We start from the raw sequence: 23,624 nt of genomic DNA, 5'->3' as shown, positions 1-23,624 counted from the left end.
TTTTGCCCCCTCGTTTTTTCCCCCCTGTTCACAAATCACTTTTTCACTTTTTCACCTGTTCCCACACGTTGTTCCACGGCTCCAATTAAGTCACGTCTAGTCAAACCTGCCCCCAAGCCATGTTCAGTACCAGCCATTTTTCCTAGTTCACCTTCCCGAGACCTTGTGCACTCTTCCCCTCCCGTACTCTCTACTCCCACACCTCAATGGCGGCAGGCTGAGGAAGCGACTGCAGCTCCCGTTCCGGCTAATCGGCAGCTGCGCCAGGCTCCCGTTCCGGCTCCTCGGCAGCTGCGCCAGGCTCCCGCATCGGCGGCGCTCGTCCAGCGGCCGCCACCCGTCCTTGCTCCGGCGGCGCTCGTCCAGCGGCCGCCACCCGTCCTTGCTCCGGTGGCGCTCGTCCAGCGGCCGCCACCCGTCCTTGCTCCGGCGGCGCTCGTCCAGCGGCCGCCACCCGTCCTTGCTCCGGCGGCGCTCGTCCAGCGGCCGCCACCCGTCCTTGCTCCGGCGGCGCTCGTCCAGCGGCCGCCATCCGACCATGTTCCGGCGGCGCTCGTCCACCGGCCGCCACCCGTCCTTGCTCCGGCGGCGCTCGTCCAGCGGCCGCCATCCGACCATGTTCCGGCGGCGCTCGTCCAGCGGCCGCCATCCGACCATGTTCCGGCGGCGCTCGTCCAGCGGCCGCCACCCGTCCTTGCTCCGGCGGCGCTCGTCCAGCGGCCGCCACCCGTCCTTGCTCCGGCGGCGCTCGTCCAGCGCCCGCCACCCGTCCTTGCTCCGGCGGCGCTCGTCCAGCGGCCGCCACCCGTCCTTGCTCCGGCGGCGCTCGTCCAGCGGCCGCCACCCGACCACGCTCCGGCGGCGCTCGTCCAGCGGCCGCCACCCGACCACGCTCCGGCGGCGCTCGTCCAGCGGCCGCCACCCAACCCTATTGCCTGGCCCCTGCATTACCATTGGGTTCGGCACCGTGGCCGTCCGCCTGAATGGCCCTGTAAAGACCCTGGTGCTTGGCGTCCTGGACGACCTCCTGAACCGCTCAGCCAAGCACCTCACCTCGGGTGGCCTGGATGGCCACCAGACTGACCTGAGGGGTGGACTCTGTACCTTCCTCCAGGCCCCCTTCCGCCCACCCTGGGTTGATGACTTTTTGGTTGTTGTTTGGGGAACGTCTGGGATCCGTTCCTTTAGAGGGGGGGTACTGTCATGGTCTGTGTTTTGGTTTGGGTTGTGTTTAGTTTTGTTCCATGTTTTCCTGTGTTCCATGTTTGTCGTGTGCTCATTAGGTTGTTGTGTCCACCTGTTCTCGTCTACTTTGTGTCGACCAATCAGCTCTCTCTAGCCACTTGTCTTGTCCAGGTGTTCCTCGTTGGCTCGTCAATTTGTTTGTATTTAGTTCCCTGGTTTCTTTCAGTTCTCGTCGGTTCATTGTCGTTGTCACATGTCTTGCCATGTCATAGTCGCCAGTTGTTTTTGTCATAGTTGCCAGTTGTTTTTGTCATAGTCGCCAGTTGTTTTATCATTGTGATTAAATATTATTATTTTGAGATTCCCGCACTCCTGCCTTGTCTCCCTGCTTCCCTGCAATTGGGTCCACCATGTTCTTGCCTTGCGTTCCTCGCCGTCGCCCTAACCATGTTCATGACACATCTCTTCTGTTGGAACATCATCTTCTGCCACATTTTGTCCTTCCATGAGACTTTCCATTGATATGCTTGGACACAGCACTCTGTGAAAAGCCAGCCTCCTTAGCTATGAACTTTTGTGGGTCACCGATCCTAGGATGGTATCAATGATGGTCTTCTGGCCAGTTGTCAAGTCTGCAGTCTTCCCCTTATTGAACTGAGACAATTGAACTAAAGTAAAGCAATTTAATGACACCTTGGGGAAACCTGTGCAGGTGCTTTTAGTTTAGTAGATGATTAGTGAGTGACAGTCACTTTAAAACATTTATGGCCTGCAAAATTTTGGCTGATTGCTTCGAGTATTCAATTTTTTTGAATTCCTGATTTCGTGGGTTTTATGAGCTGGAAGCCCAAATTATGTAAAAATTAACAAATAAATACAGTTTATGTTATGGGCCCTGAATCTATAATCTATGAAATTTTAACTTTTTGAATGAAATTATGGAAATAAATCAACCTTTCCATGATATTCTAATTTTTTTGGAAAGGGTCTGCAGATACCTGAGGTCCGCGGACAGATTTAAGTTGCAAGCGTTTTTCAGAAGCTCATTCTATATTTATTCAGGGTACCTGCTAACTTTCAATGCGCCAGTCATGCAGAGATCGCTGTGTCCTCTTCCACATATGGAGATGTCCCCATAAAACACTATTGTGCCGCTTTTAAAGAGATGGAGAGAAGGCGCTTTAATTAGATAGAATTGAAGTGTGCTGTGATGATGCACACACCAGCGAAGAGGTTCCACTTTTAAATGGGCTGGGTGTATGCTGGTGCATTACATGACCAAAACTGGGTCTAGTCTGCTTCCTCGCAGACTGACACAAAGCCCAGCTCTAGTTATGCACTAGTCACAAAGTCACAGTGGGAGTGGTTGGTAAATGGAAGACCTACAAGACCACTGATAATCTCCCTTGATCTGGGGCTCCATGCAATGTCTCAGGGACTCACGAAAAATGGGGGCAAAAACAAAAGTGTTTCGTTTATACTTTTGTTCAGTGTAGAACTTTTTGGTAAAAACTCAACTTGTCGTGTTTGGAGGAGAAAGAATGCTGAGTTGCATCCAAAGAACACCATACCTACTGTGAAGCATGGGGTGGAAACATCATGGTTTGGGGCTGTTTTTCTGCAAAGGGATCAGGACGACTTATCCGTGTAAAGGAAAGAATGAATGGGGCCATGTATCGTGACATTTTGAGTGAAAACCTCCTTCAATCAGCAAGGTCATTGAAGATGAAACATGGGTGGGTCTTTCAGCATGACAATGATCCCAAACCCCGCCCAGGCAACGAAGGAGTGGCTATGTAAGAAGCATTTCAAGGTCCTGGAGTGGCCTAGCCAGTCTCCAGATCTCAACCCCATATAAAATCTTTGGAGGGAGTTGAAAGTCTGTGTTGCGCAGCGACAGCCCAAAAACATCACTGCTCTAGAGGAGATCTCAATGGAGGAATGGGCCAAAATACCAGCATCAGTGTGTGAAAACCTTAGAGAAAACGTTTGACCTCTGTCATTACCAACAAAGGGTATATAACAAAGTATTGAAATGAACTTTTGTTTTTGACCAAATACTTATTTTCCACCATCATTCCCTAATAGATTCTTTAAAAATCTAACAATGTGATTTTCTGGATTTTTTTCCCCTCATTTTGTCTCTCATAGGTGAGGTATACCTATGATGAAAATTACAGGCCTCTCTCATCTTTTTAAGTGGGAGAACTTGCATAATTGGTGGCTGACTAAATACTTTTTTGCCCCACTGTATCTGTTGTAAATGTAGGTGCTTCAGTGGACACCACTGGTCGCAAAGGACATACTGTGAATACAAATAGTTGACGCTTTTACTGTTTTGAATTTGAGGCTTATTACCTTTTGTAACTTAAAATGTATCTTTTCTTCTCCTTATATTTCTTAACACCCATTTTTATACTGGTGTTTGTTATCAAACCTGAAGAAAAAAGCAAAACACACTTTAACCTTTCATGCTTGATCAACTGCTGTTATCAAATGTAGTTAAAAGTGCAAGAAAGGAAAAGCGTGGTATTCTCTTTAACTTGTTCATTCAAATAGTTTAGAGTCTAGAGTATCATTTAGTCTGTAATCAATTGTATATGGTATTAATACAAATATGATTATATAATTAGTCTGTGATCAATATGACATTGATTGCTGTACAAACAACGGATTAGAGCTTTGTCTGCCCTCTGGACAGTTTGGCATTCATGATCTGGACATGTTCGACAAGCTGACCAAGTGACCTGTGCAACCTTGACCAGGTTTACGTCAATATGTGATTGTCAAGAACCCAAAGGCTGTGGGAAAATAAAGAACTTGAGGTTAAAAATAGAGATACATTGCAACATTTTCTCCCCGCAGATCCACTTCAATTTCTTTTCACTAATTCACAATTTTATAATAAGACAAAATCTTCTAAGATAACACTAAAGGCGCAGAGTGAACCGATCCATCCATCCATTTTCCATACCGCTTATCCTCACACGGGTCGGGGGCATGCTGGAGCCTATCCCAGCTGAGTCCGGGCGAGAGGCGGGGTACACCCTGGACTGGTCGCCAGCCAATCGCCGGGCACATATAGTGGGGCAATAATTTTTAGTCAACCACCAATTGTGCAAGTTCTCCCACTTAAAAAAATGAGAGAGGCCTGTAATTTTCAACATAGGTATACCTCATCGATGAGAGACAATGAGAAAAAAAAATCCAGAAAATCACATTGTCAGATTTTGAAAGGATTTATGAGCAAATTATTGTGTAAAGTAAGTATTTGGTCACCTACAAACAAGCAAGATTTCTGGCTCTCACAGACCTGTAACTTCCTTAAGCGGCTCCTCTGTCCTCCACTCGTTACCTGTATTAATGGCACCTGTTTGAATTTATCAGTATAAAAGACATATTTCCACAACCTCAAACAGTCACACTCCAAACTCCACTACGGCCAAGACCAAAGAGCTGTCAAACGACACCAGAAACAAAATTGTAGACCTGCACCAGGCTGGGAAGACTGAATCTGTAATAGGTAAGCAGCTTGGTGTGAAGAAATCTACTGTGGGAGCAATTATTAAAAAAATGGAAGACATACAAGACCATTGATAATCTCCCTCGATTTGGGGCTCCACACATGATCTCACCCCGCGGGGTCAAAACGATCATAAGAACGGTGAGCAAAAATCCCAGAGCCACACGGGGGGGCCTAGTGAATGACCTGCAGAGAGCTGGGACCAAAGTAACAAAGGCTACCATCAGTAACACACTACGCCGCCAGGGACTCAAATCCTGCAGTGCCAGATATGTCCCCCTGCTTAAGCCAGTACATGTCCAGGCCCGTCTGAAGTTAGCTAGAGAGCATTTGGATTATCCAGAAGAGGATTGGGAAAATGTCATATGGTCAGATGAAACCAAAATATATTTTTTGGGGTAAAAACTCAACTTGTCCTGTTTGGAGGAGAAAAAATGCTGAGTTGCATCCAAAGAAAACCATACTTACTGTAAAGCATGGGGGTGGAAACATCATGCTTTGGGGCTGTTTTTCTGCAAAAGAACCAGGAGGACTGATCCGTGTTAAGGAGAGAATGAATGGAGCCATGTATCGTGAGATTTTGAGTGAAAACCTCCTTCCATAAGCAAGGGCATTGAAGATGAAACATGGCTGGGTCTTTCAGCATGACAATGATCCAAAACACACTGTTCGGGCAACAAAGGAGTGGCTTCGTAAGAAGCATTTCAAGGTCCTGGAGTAGCCTAGCCAGTCTCCAAATCTCAACCCTATAGAAAATCTTTGGAGGAAGTTGAAAGTCTGAGTTGCCCAGCGACAGCCCCGATACATCACTGCACTAGAGGAGATCTGAATGGAGGAATGGTCGAAAACACCAGCAGTGTGTGAAAACCTTGTGAAGACTTACAGAAAACGTTTGACCTCTGTCATTGCCAACAAAGGGTATATAACAAAGTATTGAGATGAACCTTTGTTATTGACCACATACTTATTTTCTACCATAATTTGCTAAAAATCCTTTAAAAATCTGACAATGTGATTTTCGGGATTTTTTATTTTTTTTTTGTCTCTCATAGGTAAGGTATGCCTATGATATAAATTACAGGCCTCTCTCATCTTTTTAAGTGGGAGAACTTGCACAATTGGTGGCTGAGTAAATACTTTTTTTGCCCCACTGTACAGACAAACAACCATTTGCACTCACATTCACACCTTCGGTAATTTAGAGTCATCAAATAACCTACCATGCATGTTTTTGGAATATGGGAGGAAAGTGGAGTACCCGGAGAAAACCCACGCAGGCACGGCGAGAACATGCAAACTCCGAACAGGCGAGGCTGGATTTGAACCCCGGTCCCCAGAACAGTGAGGCAGCTGTGCTAACCAGTTTCCCCCGTGCCTTCCTCACAGTGAACCCAAAAAAGATAAATTGATGTCTAACAATTTACATTTACAAATTTGTCTTACAAAAGTTCAACTAAAATTTTAATTGTCAAAATAAATTTGCTAAGTTGACAACAATGATAATAGATAAGACTGGGATGTAACAAAAAGTGATATATTGTCTTTATGCAGACTGACTTGTATTTCCCTTGCCCTACAGGTTATTCATCGTGTTAATTTATTATTTCAGTTTATGTAATTGCAAACAATGCAAACAAATTAAAAGTGACCAGCATCCCAAGTTGGATTGCGTTTGACCTCAGAGATTGTACTTTAATTCATTACACATACAAGTTAAGGATTATCATTCATTTATGATTTACCTGATGCGTATGCTAGTACAATATGAAGTACACTGTTAGCTAGTCATATATCCTCTTATATTCCTTGATGTTACCGAGTGTAGAACCCCAGAGAGTGATTGTTATATCCATGAACAGTGACGCCTTCATGCTCCGCTGAGTTTCGATTGCCAAGTAAAGAACTCTGGAGAGACATCAACAATCAGAGTCGATGTTTGCACAACAGTGTCTCAGTGTTGTGTCTTGTAAAACAAGAGCAAATATGAACATCTGCATGCTGCATGGCTTAAAGAGTGAACACAATGCAATTTAAATAAAATAATAACTTAAAATACTTTTTTTATATCATGGCGTTAGTGTTTCAGTTTATATTGTCTGCTGTCAATGTTATATCCCCTTTGTGTTTATGTGATTTATGTCAATTAATCACTGATATGATGCAATAATTATTATTTTTTTTTTTATCATTTTCCCACACAGCTCTACTGCGTCTGTCTATAAACAAGTAATGGTACTATACTATATTTCGTTCCATATTTTCTTCACTGTTGAATGAGTCCAAAGCAACAACAAACATGCAAGAAAATTGCCAGATTTAACACAATAGGCACCCATAAAACCTCTGCCTCCTACAATTTTCCCTGTTGTGCCTTTGTTTTGTGCAGGCTCATTTGTGATGGTATTCATCTCGCTAAAGGATGCAAATACCTTGCTCTTGCCTGAAAGAAGAGTCATTTACAATCATCTACATTAACAAAACTGTATTTTACCATTACAATAAGCAGAGACAATAACATATATCCTCCTTGTTCATGTTTGTGCAGCAAATGAATAAAATAGTCACGCTTCCCATGTTTTGCGAAAAATGTGCCACATGCATCATCATCTCCCCCTACACTTTATGTAATAGATAGAGAAGATGCTGTTAAATTCCACAATGAACTATTCTCTTCATTGCTAATCCTTTTTTTCCAGTATTGTAATGATCACAATTGTGGGATATTATTTGTCATTCAGTGCACGTTTTAACCATTGAACATTGAGAAGAGAAACACCCTCAGAATGCTGAGAAATGAGGAGTACGATAGCTCTGCTTGGTGGCGGCTGTTTTATGAGACTAAGAATGGCTAAAAGACAACTAGAAATTGCATTTTATTTTCTGAAATTGCGTGTAAAGGACGGTTCTGCAGCAAACTGAGATGCTTGTTCAAGACATAAATGGTTTCTAAACATGGTATAATTAGCTACACACTTTTTAGAATAAATGTGAAGATCAACGTGACAAGAAATCAACGTTTTCAAAAGTTTACATATGAAGAACTAGAATTACCTCTAAATTGAATTTTTAACAAAACAGCACACCCCAGGAAAAACAAACAACCAGAGACAGACGTTATGACCAATGAGGTGTGGTGGTTCGCTGTGCACTCGCGCACATACACATGCAGCCTTGCGCTGACTTTTTTCCTTGGGCTTCAGGAGCTTTGTTTAACCTATCGAGGAATATCCACCTCCAGTTAGCCATACAATTTAAAAATAAGGAATTTGACAGATGCAGACACAAATCAAGCTGTCTTTCATAGTTGGAAACATTTAGTGTTATAATTACTCTATTACGAATAAGTGATGCTACCAATGTAGCAGCCGTGGCTAACGTCAGCTTGTTTACAATGCACGTCTCATGCACAAAAGGGGCGTGGCTTTGGTCAGAGACTCGAGGGGGGGGGGAGGGATTACTGTCGTGAAATGAGGCTACATTGACACGTTCTCTGACACTGGCGCTTAATGAAAGGAAAAACGACACCTTAAAATGCTCGTCCCTACCTTTCGGTTTTTATATGACTTTCTTTAATAAATTACTGTCTAATAAGAACTTTTATGATCCCAGCATATGTTGCCTTTTATAGGTGAAAATAATTGTTCTTAGATCTCCTACCTATTCTTAGCATGCGAATGAGACTAACAAAGCCTACAAAATAGTATAGTTTCACAGTGTCTGCACAAGTACTTCTCATTTGTTTCGTTACGCCTCCCACTTTCTTTCTGTTTCTTGATACACCTTCATAAGCACCATGGCCCATTCACCACTCTGCTCTCCACTCTTGCCTGAAGAGGCCTGCACTTGCATGCCAAGAGGCACCCTTAAACCCACAACATCCCCATCAGTCGCACACACAGTCGTGTTTTTGAGTTCCCATTGAACTGTGACACACGCCACTTGACAGGTGACACAGTACACTTGATGTTATCGGGTCTGGCCCATAGTTTTATCCTCTTGAGTGATGAGAGACTGTCACTGCATTGTTTATCTACGCTACCGGATAAATGTGAGGAAGACGACATCGTGAGAGGGGTAGCTCCTTTGTTGCTTTTTGAGGCAAGATAAATATCAAATCCCTAAATTAGACTAAGTGAACACAACAGTTGGGATATTTAACCGCAATTTAAAATCTGAAGAAACAAAACAATTCTTCTTCATAAATACAAACAAAAAGGTTTGTCCTTAATTTTTGGTGTTGGAACTGTACCAATTGGAAAAAAAAAACATGACCGTGTTAGCACAGGTAATACTGTATACTATTAAGTGTGTTTTCATTTACATTGTATGTATTTGGGACATAACATCTCTGTCCCCTTTTTTAAAGGAAGAGGACAGAGGTCTCTCTTATTCTTATTTTTGCTTAGACACTTTCCTTTCCTATCCGACCGAGCAAGATGACCGGGAAATACTCAGAGGAATGGTTATTCGAATTCTAAAAATACTTGGTATTGCCTCAATGCAACCCTTAAGCCACCTATAGTATAGGTTACTTTGTCCAACCTTTATGAAAGGATGTTACCCATAATACTTTACAGTTTCAATATTTAAACCAACAGGCCAAGAAGTTTACGTCTATGCGAAGACGAGATTTCCAGAACAAAAAAAAACAAACAAACAAAACAAAATACACCTATGTAAAATAAGCAACAGATGGTGATTAAATTACTTTTATGCTACCGTGTTAATACTAAACATCCTAATTTTAAGTCAGAAGAATTTAAAATGACGATTTCACAAAGACTACTCAGGGCAGTGAATTTTCACATCAACATAAATTTAGCCTTTTAAGTGTTTCTCACTCTTAGGGACTGAAATATATATGACACACACCCATGAATTTAAGGAATACTTTTTTAGTCCGTCTTTGGAGACTAGTAGCTACAGACTTACGTAGGTAATACTCGCTGTCGCATGATGACGCTGGTTAGGAAAAGTGGAGTCTAATTCATTTTGAAAAGTGCTGTCATGGGGACACGTTAATAAAGAAGAACCTTTTCATTTATCCTTAACCCGATGACGTTTTCCACAAAGGTTAAGGAAAGAGTGGTAAAAAGGTTAGATTTGACTTTCCGAAGCGGTCCTGTGTGTGAAAAGGCTTCATCATGTCTTTAAAAGCTTTTTTTTTTTTTTGTCTCCTTGACTTTTCACTGTTCACATCGTTATTGCTCACTCAAGTGACATTTGTGCAACATGAAAGGATAAAGCAGAACAACACAAGGCTTATTGTTACAATAATTATTTATTAAAGTTAAAATATCTTTAGCACTGGTTAAAAATTAGACACTTCCTTCTACCATGAGCGCCTTGAGATTTAATGTTTAAACATGGTTGAAAATAAACACTGAAATCAGACATTTTCACCAACCATCCCTCATTGCAATCATAATAAAATGTCACATCGAAGTTACTAGAGCAGAGGCAAATTTGAGATAGAATAATTGTTTTTTAAATAAAAATTGAAATCATGAAATTTCTTGCAATTTTGTTAAATTGCCTTTAGCCCTGGCTTCAATTTTTTTTTGTAATATTGCCTTCTTGTTTCAGACACATTTGCCTTTTCAAAATAGCAGCACACTTAACAGCTGGTGATGATTTTTTTCAGTCAGCGCTTGACCAATGTTTTCAGCTTTTGAGCTAAAGTTTATTTCATGGCATTTTATCGACTGTGTAAGACTCTTAGGACCCACAATTAGACATCAATCTTAAACATGTAGCGGTAAATGTGTGCCTCCCCGTCCCCCCACCCACACACACACGACACAGAGATTTTCAACCAAAATATGATTTATGGTCCTTTCTTGCCTCAGTCCTACCTTTATGAAACATACAAACATGAATTAATAATACAAGCAGAGGACTGTAAATGTCAGACCGATGCATCAGTAAGAAAACATTAACAGTGAAGATCTTGTTTTTATCATTTACAAACCATATGCTTTTTCATCATTTTTCCCTTTCCATGCCTAACGAGAATTCTGGATTACAAAAGTACCTGAACAAACTGCTTGTATATTAGCATGCATAGGTATTTGGTATTTACAACCTATTTACATATGTGAACTATGAAGCGAGGGATCAACTGTCAGTTTTCCTTCCGATGTTTCAGTTATGCTATTAGATGGAGAGCAAATGTGGTTTGTGGCGTACACCGCACATGCAGTAAAATAGAATGACCTACAAACTTGTTTTAATCCCCCATTGATACAAATAAATAGCTTAATGCTGTTACAGGATATAGATTTGACCAGTGCAACAACATTGCATAACAGACTTTTTTCTTTTCTTTTTATTTGTCTCTATTACACGCTAGTCTCTGTGCACAGGGTACTTGGAAAAGTTAATTTATGATGTTAACTGTGCCGTGAAGGGAAAAGCAAATAGGAAAGAGCATGCACAGCACCAGGGAAGGACATTAAGCTGAGGCCATATCTTTCTCCCTCTGTCTGTCCAGTGAAAACATCGTGTAAGAAGACACATCACCATCCATCATTGCGGACAAACTGAGAGGGTCGTTCAGCGATGAGCCGGCCGTTGGCAGGTACACCGTATTTGTTTTTGTCTATGGGAAATGCAATGCAAGAAAAAAGGCATCCTTTGGAAAGTTTTCTTTACAAAAGCAATGAAGGAAAAATGTTGCTCATTTAATCAACAATAACAGGAAACTATAATACAGTGTGTTATATTTATATGTACATTTAAGCACGCGTTACCATCTTGGTAAGAAAAGGAAGACATGGATATAGTTTGTCTGCAGACAGTGTTTATGATTCATGGCTAGGTAACCTCCTCATGGGGTATTGCAGTCACAAAAGATATTGCTCAGTAAGTAAGAAAAACATCAACATCATATTCTCAGTTCTCCCCACAAGTACAGGACCATTGTCCACACCAGCCTCTCATATAGGCAGTACTGTATCCTCACTTGGGGTCCATAAACACTCGATTTCACATAACCGCCTCTGATAAAGGAGGCAAGTGACTCCAGGAGCATGTTAATGTGCTTTCCCATGAAGCTTATCTCAAACAGGGTTCACGGAGGCCAAGTGGCAAGGGGCTGATCGCCATTGCAATAAGACCCTAGAAGCTGTTAGTGCAGCTTACGACCCCTCTGATGTTAACGGACCCAGCCCAGGGCCTACTTTTTTGAATAATCAAAGTCTTCATTCAAGCCCATGTGGGAAATAATATCCATCTTTACAACAGTTTAGGGCGTGCTCAAATTAACCTCTGCTAACTGAGATGGGGGCCCATTGTGATGTGATATGAGGAGACATAATTGTCGACCAGCAGCAGTTCTTACACTAAATACAATACAATCTCATTGACCATCCTCATTGAGAAGTGTTTTAATTCAATTAAAACTAGAATGGAACACGAACAAAAGTAGAAAAAAGGTTATTGATCTACACTAAAATTTTATATAGTTCCACCCCCCCCACATTTTCTTGGAAACTAAGTCCATCCATCCATCCATCCATCTATTTTCTGTACCGCTTATCCTCACTAGGGTCGCGGGTGTGCTGGAGCCTATCTTAAGTGCTAACTTTGGGCGTGATGCGGTGTGCACCCTGAACTGGTCGCCAGAAGTAGTCTTTGCATAATTCTGCTCACCAACTATCATTAACTGTGATGAAAACAAACTCCTTGGCTGTGAGTACAAAGCAATGCCAAGTATTATTCATATTGTATCACACGTGGGAGAATGTATATTTCTTTATGAACTCCATAACACTTTTTTTTGTCAGGTTCATTGATGTCGTGGTAATGAAGTGGACCACTTTGATAGCATATGGTTATCCCCCGCTGGCCGAAACATTCTGATGCATGGGAGAGGATAGAGGGATGTATGCATAACTGTCTTGAATGCTACAACCATTTTACTACTCTTGAACTGAAGGATTACGCCTTGTTCACAGCAGGGAGAATAGCATGCATCCTAGCCTATCCTCTTAAGCCACTTAACTCTATATCGTGAACCCTAATGTCCAGCCAGCAGTTCTAACAGCTTCTGATACCTCAGTCTGAATAGGAGAAAACCATATTTGCATGGTCTTAAATCAGCCTGTCTCAACTACCAGGAAATCCATTTGATGTATTTTTTATTTTTTATTTTTTTTAAATACATTAGCTTCATCAATTGTGCTTTAAAGCATGCAAATAGCATAGTAAATCAAACCTGTCAGAAAGCAGACTGTACAGCTAAGCGTTGCAGGGTGGAACACCACCTGTCTACTACACCTTCTGGTCATTTATTTATTTCAACAGGATTGTACATATTCATAAATCCTTTTCTTTCTTGCTTTGAACAAAGTCAATATGTTTGTGCTTTGATACTGTTGAATTCCTTCAAAGGGATTCACAAAATTGAGGTTTAAATTGCCTCCACCCCCATTAACTAATCAGATGCCAAAGATTTGGTTTACGGCATTTATCAATGGTATTACTTTCAGTTCCGCCCAGAGCTTTTATTTATTTATTTATTTTAATCCGATTATCTATATTCCTCCTCAAATCTTCTTGGTCGGGCTCATCTCAGCGAGTGGCTTGATGGCTAACTGTTCACACACAGCACAAGCGTATGTGGTGGCCAGAATACAGAGGATTTCAACACGTGTACGGCTTCTGAAGAGTACAGTTTTTATCCCCAAAGGTGGGGATTAAAAGCAGAGCAATTGCAAGTTGTCTCACTGTAATCCATTCACCTTTGTCCCAACTACCCCAAATATGTCTGGGTGGAGCTCACTGTTAATCAGACACTTTGGGCTCTATTTTCGTAGACTGCACATCATGCGCCGGAGCGCAAATGGTGGCGTATTTTCGTACAAGTGCAAGGTTCACTGACATGTTTGCCAATTTGGCAGACCGGTCTGCGCCAAGATGGCCGTACGGGCGCAACATGTGTGTGTTATTTGGCGCTTGCTTCATTTTATGCCAGCTCAGACCACGTCTAACTTTTGGCCCGGCTAGTCTAATGTGATTTTGGTGAATTTGGTCGAGGCAGGCTGACAAATACGCGAGCTCCACGTACATCTGTGGTGGATCAGACGCATTTCATTCATAAATATATGAACAGCGGACATCGAACCCTCTCAATTATTGAAGAAACCAATTAATTATTCCCATTATTATTATTATTCGATTTTTTTAAATCATCCAACTGGCAGGCACTCAGATATGGGGTGGGGGGGTGGCGGGGGGGGGGGGGGGGGTGTCGTGTCTGTGGTGATGCCCAGACTTTTAAATGTGCTGGGTTGTAAGGCGGTCCATGAAATTACTGAGTCTAGCCCGTCTCCTTGCAGAGTTCGCAGCGTTGTATTTGCACTATTCACAAAAATAGAGCCCTTTACTTCAATGTAACAGCAAACACATTTCAATTTTGAAACAATGTTGGTTTTACAATTATTCTTAATTGGTAGTGAAACAAAAATCATATCATCATAAATCCGCTAAATGCTTCCTTATGGTTTTGGATTTCAGCACTGAGCAGGACTATGAATGTCATTTTTTTACATATCCTCTACCTTAAAAATTGCTTTTAACGCTTGTCCCCCTGTGAATCAATGCCACTGGTCCACAGAGCCAGTGATGACATTGATGGGGTGTTTAGTCAGATGGACATGGACTTTTCAACTAGTTAAAAAAGTGGCCACACACTGTAAGTTAATTAACTGAAAGGGCACTACAATATCCTCCATCTTGACTGACACTTATGTGCTCCAAGCACAGAAAACTGGAGATATGTTTATCAGTATGTTCATCTAAAAATGATTATACTTGGGATGGGCAGATGGGAAGATAAATTGATTAGTTGATTAATTGACGGTTAGGAATTTTGTAAATTGTGTGACACATGAGTAGACATAGTAAACAATAGGAGAAACGTCTCATAAAGAAGTGGGTGAAGAAGCTGAGTCAGTGGAGCAAAGAGAAAGGATGCAGAGGAGAGAAAGGTAGACTAATGGGTGACTCTGCATCCATAGAGTTCCCTACCATTTGCATCCCAACAACCCACCTGCCCACCCACATATCCATCATGTTAATATACCTACAACATGGCCAAGTGGGTAATATATCTTTGACCTCTGATTACGCTAACAGCTTATTGGTTGCACACTGAACAATCCCATTATGTTGACGATCTGTTTACATACTGCCTTGCTCTTTAGATTAGTCTGTGTATGTGTGTGTGTGTGTCTGTCTCCGACAGCAAAAATAATATATTTCGCTCTGTGTTTGTATGCACATTCTACTGTATGTATTGCCTGCGCTCCCCCTTTGAATGGCGACATACATCTTGAGCTTGGGGAGTCTTGGCGAGCAAATGCTGCCTAATGGTCACGTCAGGAACCATCTACTAATATTTTAAAATATATAGCCTTTAATTAAACAGTAGTAGGAAAAATGTATAGCATTATAGTTGGGAATCATGTAAACTCAGTTCGAAGCCTCTGATCCTCATTAGCACAAAGTAAACATCAAGCAGGATATAAGGTCATGGCAGGCTAGAGAGCTAGCAACATAACATGCTAACAATTTAAGGTCAGTTGGTGAGTTGAGCTCTTCAATATCGCTTTTGAACACATATATACTTTTAGGGGTGAACGGACACAACTAAAAGTTGGATACTGTTCACTTTCTGATCTGTACTTTAGTTTTGGACTTTCCTGGCAGCGTGTTGATTCACTGAGATGTACAAATCCTTTTGACGTTGGATGAATGGACAGCTGCTGGCACGATGCCCTGTACCACTTTGTAAGCTGCCATTTAATTGGTGCACCCCAGTTTGCCTCCCTTCTTCTCATCTTTCACCCACGCTCACTGTGGCCAGGTTCTGTGGGACATCCAAAGTGAGGTTACGTGTCCTTTAAAATAGGTTAAGACCTATCAACTCTGCTGTTGCCTATTAGGTTGAGTAGCAACGTTCACCATAGGAATAGGTGAGTTAAATCAACATGTTGTGTTACTTGTGAGGAGAAGTGATGAGGCTTATGTAGTGATCAAGTTCCAACTCAACATGCAGCATCTCTGGCTATACAGTGTCGAAATACTGTACATATATACAGTGGTATATTTTAGCAATGCTGTGTTTTGGTTGCAAACCTCTTAGCATGTTCTAGCTTATTTCACTGAGCGTCAAAGTGAACAATTTGTTTCCTCAAGTGAAATGGCTGCCTGTAGCATCCAACAAAGAGCAAGGTTCTCCTCGTGTCATGCAGCAGGGAAGCAGATTGACGGAGTCGTAAAAAAGTGATAGAAGCCTCTGTGCAGATCACTCACTTAGAGGTAGGGGGTGTAAAATGGTGGAAGTGCGGTGTTCGGTTCCCTGTTGACCATGTAAAGTTGTCTTTCGTTTCCACTGAAGTTGTCTGTCCACCGGTTTGGCATCTTGTCTGTCAGTCCATCTGATTATCATAATGGTCCACTGACGACAGAGGTGTCCTAGTTTACATTGCAATCGATGAGGTGTTCTTTCCCGTTTATTAGGTCAGGAGGAGAGCACCGACAACCATGCAAAGCAAAAGGTTGCCCCTAAAAGGAGGAGGTGGGCAGCTCCAACAGGAAAAATTACAATGAATGAAGCTAATGAATGAAGGAAACATCCGAATAATACCAGTATAAAGAGAAATTTAACTTTTTCCAAGCCATGTTCAACTCTTGAAACACAGACGGTTCCTTTTCACGGCGGCTTCATTATTACAGATATAGTTTGTGGTGTTGCCTTGTAATGTCTCAAGCATGTCTTTTCCTATAGCTAAGATCTTTATGCAGTCTAATAAAACCACATAATTGTGTTTTAGCATGTTTATATTAGAACAAAAATATTTCTAAAATATCCATGTATGAATGTTGAGAGCTATAGTACGGAAGAGCTGCAGTGATACACTATGTAGTGTATAGTGTTTCATGTTTGTCTTCGTCCAGCTCTATTTACATGTACTAAAATGGATACTGGAGGGGGAAGACCAGAACAGTGATTATTGGAAGCACTTTTGCCTTTTTACAGTCCCAATAAGCTGAAGAGAAATGATACTGGAAATGATAATTATATGGTGTCTGGAACAAGAAGGATAGTGGCTTCATGTGGAAAATGGTGGGCCATGAGGACTATACACAGTCGTGAAGGTTTATGGGATGGTGAGAATGATTTGGTATGTGGCCCGCATCAGAAGTGTGGGAACGGTTTTATTATGATCTATTTACAGAAGCATGCATTAGTGAAGTTACTGCTGCAGGGAAAATAATCCTCCCGTTGTCAATGTCTCTTGAGTTTAGTCTTTTTATTTTTTCCCTTTTTTGTGTTTTATAGAGAAAAAAATGGAGGTAAAATATCAGGGAAAGAGTCAGAAGTAGCAGTTTTGAGGGATTTCAGCAGGTCTGTCTTTCGTCCCCCCCATTGAAGACGTTTTTGAATGTTGTGCTTTGTTGGTGTCTTCATGCTATTGGCCAGCCGTTCTGATGTCCGAACTGCTCAGTTGTAGAGTTGTCTGAGAAAAGAAAAAGGGAGAGTTAGGGAACAGACAGAAAAAAAATTGTTATTCAAGTGTGACTCAGACAACTACACTCTCACACATGCATGTAGTGCTTCCATACAACGGCTATAATGTGCAGCATGAGACACTGAAGACCACATTACGAGCTGTATGGTACTTTTGTCTGAGCATGCATGGTTTAGGGTGACACACAGTGAGTCACGGTCACATGATATAAGGGTGGGGAGGGCTCTGCTGTCACTGATGCCAGTGTAAAAACAAAGGCAGAGTGACCACCCTGTGAGTGTACATAGTGAGCCCACTTGGCAGAGATTCAGAGTGACAGTGTCGTCTGTATGGAGGCTGACTCTTCAATCAGTTTCAATTAAGGCCAAAGGTAGACGTTGGAGCTTCTCCAAGGTTTCTTTGTGTTATAAGTTTTTTTAAACTTGGTCATACTACACATACATGTTTATAAAAAACACAGAATAGCTATTTGATATTTGTCGATTCGGGACACACCAATCATGTTTTGTGGGTGGGCCATTAGCTCCACAACAAAGATGTCGATACCACTGCATAAATACTATAAACAAAACAAATTGATATTGAAGTACAAATTACACTTCATGCTCCCTTGCAAATTCCAATTTTTCTTTGTTCGCTGTTTTTCTCCAGTGATTATTTATTAACTGAAATGCTTAATTGAATGAATAGTTTTTGTCGTACATTATTAGTATCTTTAGTCTTGTTTTTGTTAGCCTTTGGTGTAAATAGCATTTGCTATGATTCATCAACTGCCCCTACCAGAGCACCTTCATATAAAATCTCAGTCTCAGTTAATCCACATTTCACTTTTATTCAGTTCATGTAACAATTGTTTTACACTGTTCCTTGCTTGGAACCTTTTGTCTTCATATTCAGGCAGTCTTTCCAACTATTGATTGCCATTCTAGTAGTTGTGTCATACACGCTTTTAAGTCCATCGCCCTTCTCCAAGTGACTCTACCCTCTAAACCACAAATTGCTGCAAACTCTACATCGCTGCATTGTCCACCTTTCGCACAGCGGAGAGCCGTGTGAGCCAATAAGCTCACCGAAGAGATCACAGCCATTGCCCCAGGCATGCTACATCCACTCTGAGGGAAATGGCAGCAGTCAGGACTCCACAGCTCTTCAAGACTCCATGTGGTCCCAGGGTGTGTGATAACAGAGTATGTGATGGGAATGCAGGGCCATTTGGACCTGCAAAGCCAGGTGTTAGTACTTCAGCTCCCCGCCTCATCAATAATTGACAGAGGCAAACCAATCAGAACAATTTGCTCCCCACAGCGAAGTGCTAGAGCAGCCTAACACTGGTGAATCATTAATGAGGCAATTAGCAGAAATGTTTAGACGGTTCGCCCCCACTGGCAATGAATGCTCTTCTGATGCAACTGCGAGAAGTCTCTTCGTATTGGTGCTGCAGTTGATGGAGTGATGTGCAGGCCAACACAAGCTGAAGCAAATAAAGAGGCACAAGATTGCTTCCAGACTGAACCAAGCCACCTTAGACTGCAGCATAACTTGCGGTGGTGCCAGTTCTCCATCTGTTGACCACAGCTCAGAGCACCAATAATGGGAACAAACCCAATTGGCTATTACCATGGGAGATTGACCTTTATTGGTGGTTGTTACCATTGCACAGACCAACAGATGCTGTCTCCTGGGTGATTCAAGTGTGGGAGAGCCTTTATGGACATGGATAAAATCGACCTCAGTGACATCACTCAAACATGGGGGGGAGAAACAACAACAACAGCAAAGATGGCGTTTGCCTTTGAAGATCAGAGTTCCCGAATTGTTGTTTCAGAGGAAAATCAAAGCCACAAGGGATCTCCACACAAAGCCTCATTGATCAACCATATTGGAACCATTTTATAGTATATCAATGCTCATCTGCCTGCTTTCTCAGCCATGGGTCTCGTACAGGCTCAATTAAACCAGCGACCTTGATCTCAGGCACCAATTGTACAAATGCAAAATGGTGCAGGGGTATTTGCAAATCACATGCACTTCCTTCATTTTTAAAGTCCCTATGAATTGAAAATGAATGTCTTCTAAATTTGACACACCACAGAGAAGAGTGTTGTTAACAAGCCTGCCCCCCAAAATCTCAAATTATATAAAATGAAGCTTCAAAATCTTGAAAAATCAAGCCATTCCCTCCACTGTCGCACGTTGTGTGTGTGTTTGTTTAATACGCTGAACCCAGGCCCCTGTCAACTGTCAATCAAATACCTGTACTACAACCTGGAAAAATTTATTCTACTTCGTCTAGCACCTTTCTGATGCCTTCTTATCCCACTGGGTCATTGGAGGGCTTTTCCACACCCCGACAATGAGGTGCTCTAAAGCAGACATGCCAGTGCGAACCCCTGTTCCACACGCTGGCTGCCACGTCAGACAAAAAAATAAAAAAATCCCTATATCCATACGTACTCATTGTTGACAACAACGCGCTCTAAAGTGGTCACACCAGTGGAGTATCAGAAGGGAAAGTGTATTTTCGGGATGTAGGCATAGCTAGCTAGCTAACTGGAAGTCACATTTGTGCCAGATAACGGATGATGCTAACGAAGACGCTCAAGTTCTTATACACTGGGTAATGGGCAACGTGTGCTAGACTATAAAGTGCGTCACACTGTGCCTTTGTACCCACGACCTAAAAATCAGGAAAACTGAAATGGTGAAAAACAGTTTAACATCCATATCTCCACAAAAAATAACTACATAAGAATTATGTAGTTTTTGCACGTTTCAACAATTATCGTTAAGCTTATATAATGTTTTAAAGAAACAAATCCCTGAATTCAATTTACATGATCTTTAAATTATAGTATAGTAAATACTAAATTCTAAAGCCAAGAGATTGTAGATGTTAACTGTTAACTATATCAATGTTTCACCCGACATAATTTTATACATACTGTATACACAGGCAGCACCATGAGCGAGTGGTTAGCACGTTTATCTGATAGTTCTGAGGTTTGGGGTTGGAGTCTCTGGTCCAGCCTTCCTGTGTTGGAGTTTGCATGTTCTCCCCACACTTACATGAGTATTCTGCAGGTAGTGCAGCTTCCTCACACGTTCCAAAAATATACCTCTTAGGTTATTTGAAGACTAATTTTTCCATAGGTGTGAATGTGAGTGTGAAAGTTTGTCTATATTTGCCCTGGCAACCAGTCCAGCGTGTAACCCGCCTCTCAACTAAAATCAGCAGGGACAGGCTCCAGCTCACCCACGTTCCTAATGAGTATGAGCGGTATAGAAAATGGATGGATGGATATCTTTTCGAGACTGCTATTAATTGAATAATTATTTCTTCATAATTTGGATAGTTATCTGAAATTGGTTGTTGATGAATCATGTCTTATAACAATGTGACAAGATGTAGTGTACTACTTGGCTGCAAACGGTAGAAGAACTGTTGATTCATGTTCAACTAGTTTGCTGCCAAAAGAAGATTATATCAGCGATGGGAAGTTGGGCAACATTCACAAAGAACTCCACTGGGGCACAACTAGTGTATCTGCGCAACACCGGCATCAGAACAGGAGTTCAGAAAGAGATTATCCTCTCACATTACAAACAAACAAAACAACTTTTTTTGTTGTCTTTGCACTTTATAAATGACTTTGAAAAGCTGGTATACGTCATTGATAAGAAGTCAGGTCAGTCTGTGTTGCTGATATTGACACTTGTCTTTTTAATGGTTGTTATCCACTTTTATAGCCCTCTTCGGATGCTGTTGGGGAAAACAGGAAATTTGCAGGATGGCTTGAGAGAGTCATAACCCTGGCACCTTTGTGTTTTGAGATTAACCTGTAATTAAGATTGTAAACCAATATTTATTAAACAGTAGTATAAAACAAATGAGAACTGAAGTCTGTCATAATGCATTTCGATAGCCTCTCACAGAAGCATTTTTTTACTATACGTGACGTTGAGTTATTTAGTGTCCTACAGAAATCAGTCAAACATGAAGTGTACACCTACACAAATTTCAGTTTTCAGTTTTTTCAGCTTTTGGGTAAGGATGTACTTTTTTTTCCCACCATCTATCCACCCCAACTTTCCAGCTGATGTATTTTAGTGCTCTGAAAATAAAACATCAACAGCCTCTCACACAAACTGGCTGCACCCTCTATATTTTACACCATTTGTTAAAGAATGAATAGGAAGGGATGTCAAAAGCTCTATTGTTTTCATTTTTTACTTTTTACTCTAGTACATAGCTGAATCAAACATTGGATCATGCAATCATGCATTGAAAATAAAGTTCTGAGCTTGTGGCTTAATTATTGATACTGGTCACAAGAGCATGTTCGCAACGGGTTTTTACTCTTTTGCTGATGCTTTATCTTGTATTGATCATTTTTCATCTAACAAGCCTGCAAAGTCTTGACCTGTGAAAGATGGAAAAACACATCAGGAGTATTGGAAATCTAATGCGTTATTACAGGAAGTGGAAGCTATATGGTTTCATTGACATCCATAATGGGAATATGAAAACAAAGGAAACATGTTTGTCAAGAGGATTTTTACACTCCTTTAAACAAAGTGATTAGCAATGATGGCATAAAGTACTAACACATTGTTTTTCAAAACTAAAATCTTCTAATATGATATCACCCTCCAATAAATAATATTTAAATATTTACTTTCCCAGTAACTTCAGAGCAACACAACTCTAGTAAATTACGTTAAAAGTGAAAAGAAGGCAATAAAAACAAAATGGTGACATAATAAAAATTTAAATCTATAAGTACAATAAATATATACATTCGATAATATGTTCAGTACATTAATAGAGAAGTTTATTTATAAACTTAAAATCAGTAACCGTTTCTCAGTTCTTGGTAGTTGCAAATATGGTTGCCACATGTCCTTAGATGCAAATATTTGTGGTTCCTACACGGTCATCGAATCAGTCCTGTGTTCTTCCATCACAGTCTGATTTGGTGCTGCAACAAAAAAGGACAAACTCCGACTGCAACGGACAGTGGACCTACCCACCCTTGAGGACTTGCACGCTGTCAGAACTAAGACAAGAGCGTGCAAAATCCTCTTGGACCCTCCACATCCTGGTCACCAGGTCTTCCAGCTCCTTCCCTCAGGTAAGCGCTACCGAACAATGCAAACTAAAACTAGCAGACATTCCAACAGCTTCTTCCCTCTTGCCATCAACTTCTTAAACAGCTAACTTACAATTCCATTGCAACATGCTGGCAATTTTTTTGTCTTGAGTTTGTTGTCACGGCGGCACGGTGACCGACTGGTTAGCACATCTGCCTCACAGTTCTGAGGACTGGGTTTCAAATCCCAGCTCCGCCTGTGTGGAGTTTGCATGTTCTCCCCGTGCCTGCGTGGGTTTTCTCCGGGCGCTTCGGTTTCCTCCCACATCCCAAAAAAAAACATGCGTGGTAGGTTGATTGAAGACTTTAAATTGCCCTTAGGTGTAAATGTGTGCGTGAATGGTTGTTTGTTTATATGTGCCCTGCGATTGGATGGCGACCAGTTCCGGGTGTGCCCCGCCTCTCGCCCGAAAATAGCTGGGATAGGCTCCGGTACGCCCGCGGCCCGAGTGAGGATAAAGCGGTACGGAAAATGGATGGATGGATGGAGTTTGTTGTCACATTTCAGTCGGGCCAATTATACATCACCCGTGCAATCACTGTAGTAGTCTCGCGACGCTGCACTATTTGCATATCTGTTGTTGAACAATACTGGCCACTCATGCCAAAGTAGCATCTGCACCACTTGCACACTGACTGAGGAGTATCTGCAACATTGCACAATCGACATTGTCCCAGATTATCGCACTACTAGTCACTTTAAACTGCATACATTCCTTGAAGTCTCGTCGCCCTTTGCACAATGGTCAATGCACCGGACTATTGCTATATTAGTCATTCAAACTGCTCTAATTGCTAGAGGACTCTGCATCCTTTTGCACAATTGTCAAAATAAATAAATAAATTGTACCGGCATTACCAGATTACGAGCAACCTTTTATTGCTCAGCGACTGTTTTTCTCAATGTCTTTATGTTTCAAAAGTATTCTCTGTCAGTTGACTGTCTGTTGTTGTACTACAGTGGCTACCGGAGACAAATTCCTTGTGTGTTTTTCGCACATACTTGGCAAAATAAAGATGATTCTGATTCTATCCTTTGTCACTTTCCATTTTCTGCAAACATAGCCCACTTAGACAGAAAAAAACTGATACTAAAATTGATATTGGCCTTTGATCTGATGTGACGTATTCCAAGATTTTCCTTGACAAATAGGGACACCTTTTTTGTTTGTTTTTACAGGTCCATATAAATGGGAATCCTTTTAAAAACCGTGACAGTAAGTGGAA

The 23,624-nt window shown here is 41.6% G+C and overlaps 1 protein-coding gene across 2 annotated transcripts in view; it reads right to left on the bottom strand.

Annotated features, from left to right (window-relative positions):
• Positions 1 to 13,962: 13,962 nt before the first annotated feature.
• The window catches only part of mafa (MAF bZIP transcription factor a), an 87,972-nt gene continuing 78,310 nt past the window's right edge, over positions 13,963 to 23,624 (bottom strand). For both annotated transcript variants that reach the window (XM_061766059.1, XM_061766063.1), the window contains one exon: positions 13,963 to 17,235. Coding sequence is in view for 1 of the 2 variants with exons in the window: in XM_061766063.1 (XP_061622047.1) it covers positions 17,220 to 17,235 (16 nt within the window). In the remaining variant the exon portion in view is untranslated. The remainder of the gene's footprint in view (positions 17,236 to 23,624) is intronic.

This window comes from Phyllopteryx taeniolatus, chromosome 2 (genome assembly GCF_024500385.1).
Source record: "Phyllopteryx taeniolatus isolate TA_2022b chromosome 2, UOR_Ptae_1.2, whole genome shotgun sequence".
Lineage (NCBI taxonomy): Eukaryota > Metazoa > Chordata > Actinopteri > Syngnathiformes > Syngnathidae > Phyllopteryx > Phyllopteryx taeniolatus.
This window is presented reverse-complemented; position numbering and strand designations above follow the sequence as displayed.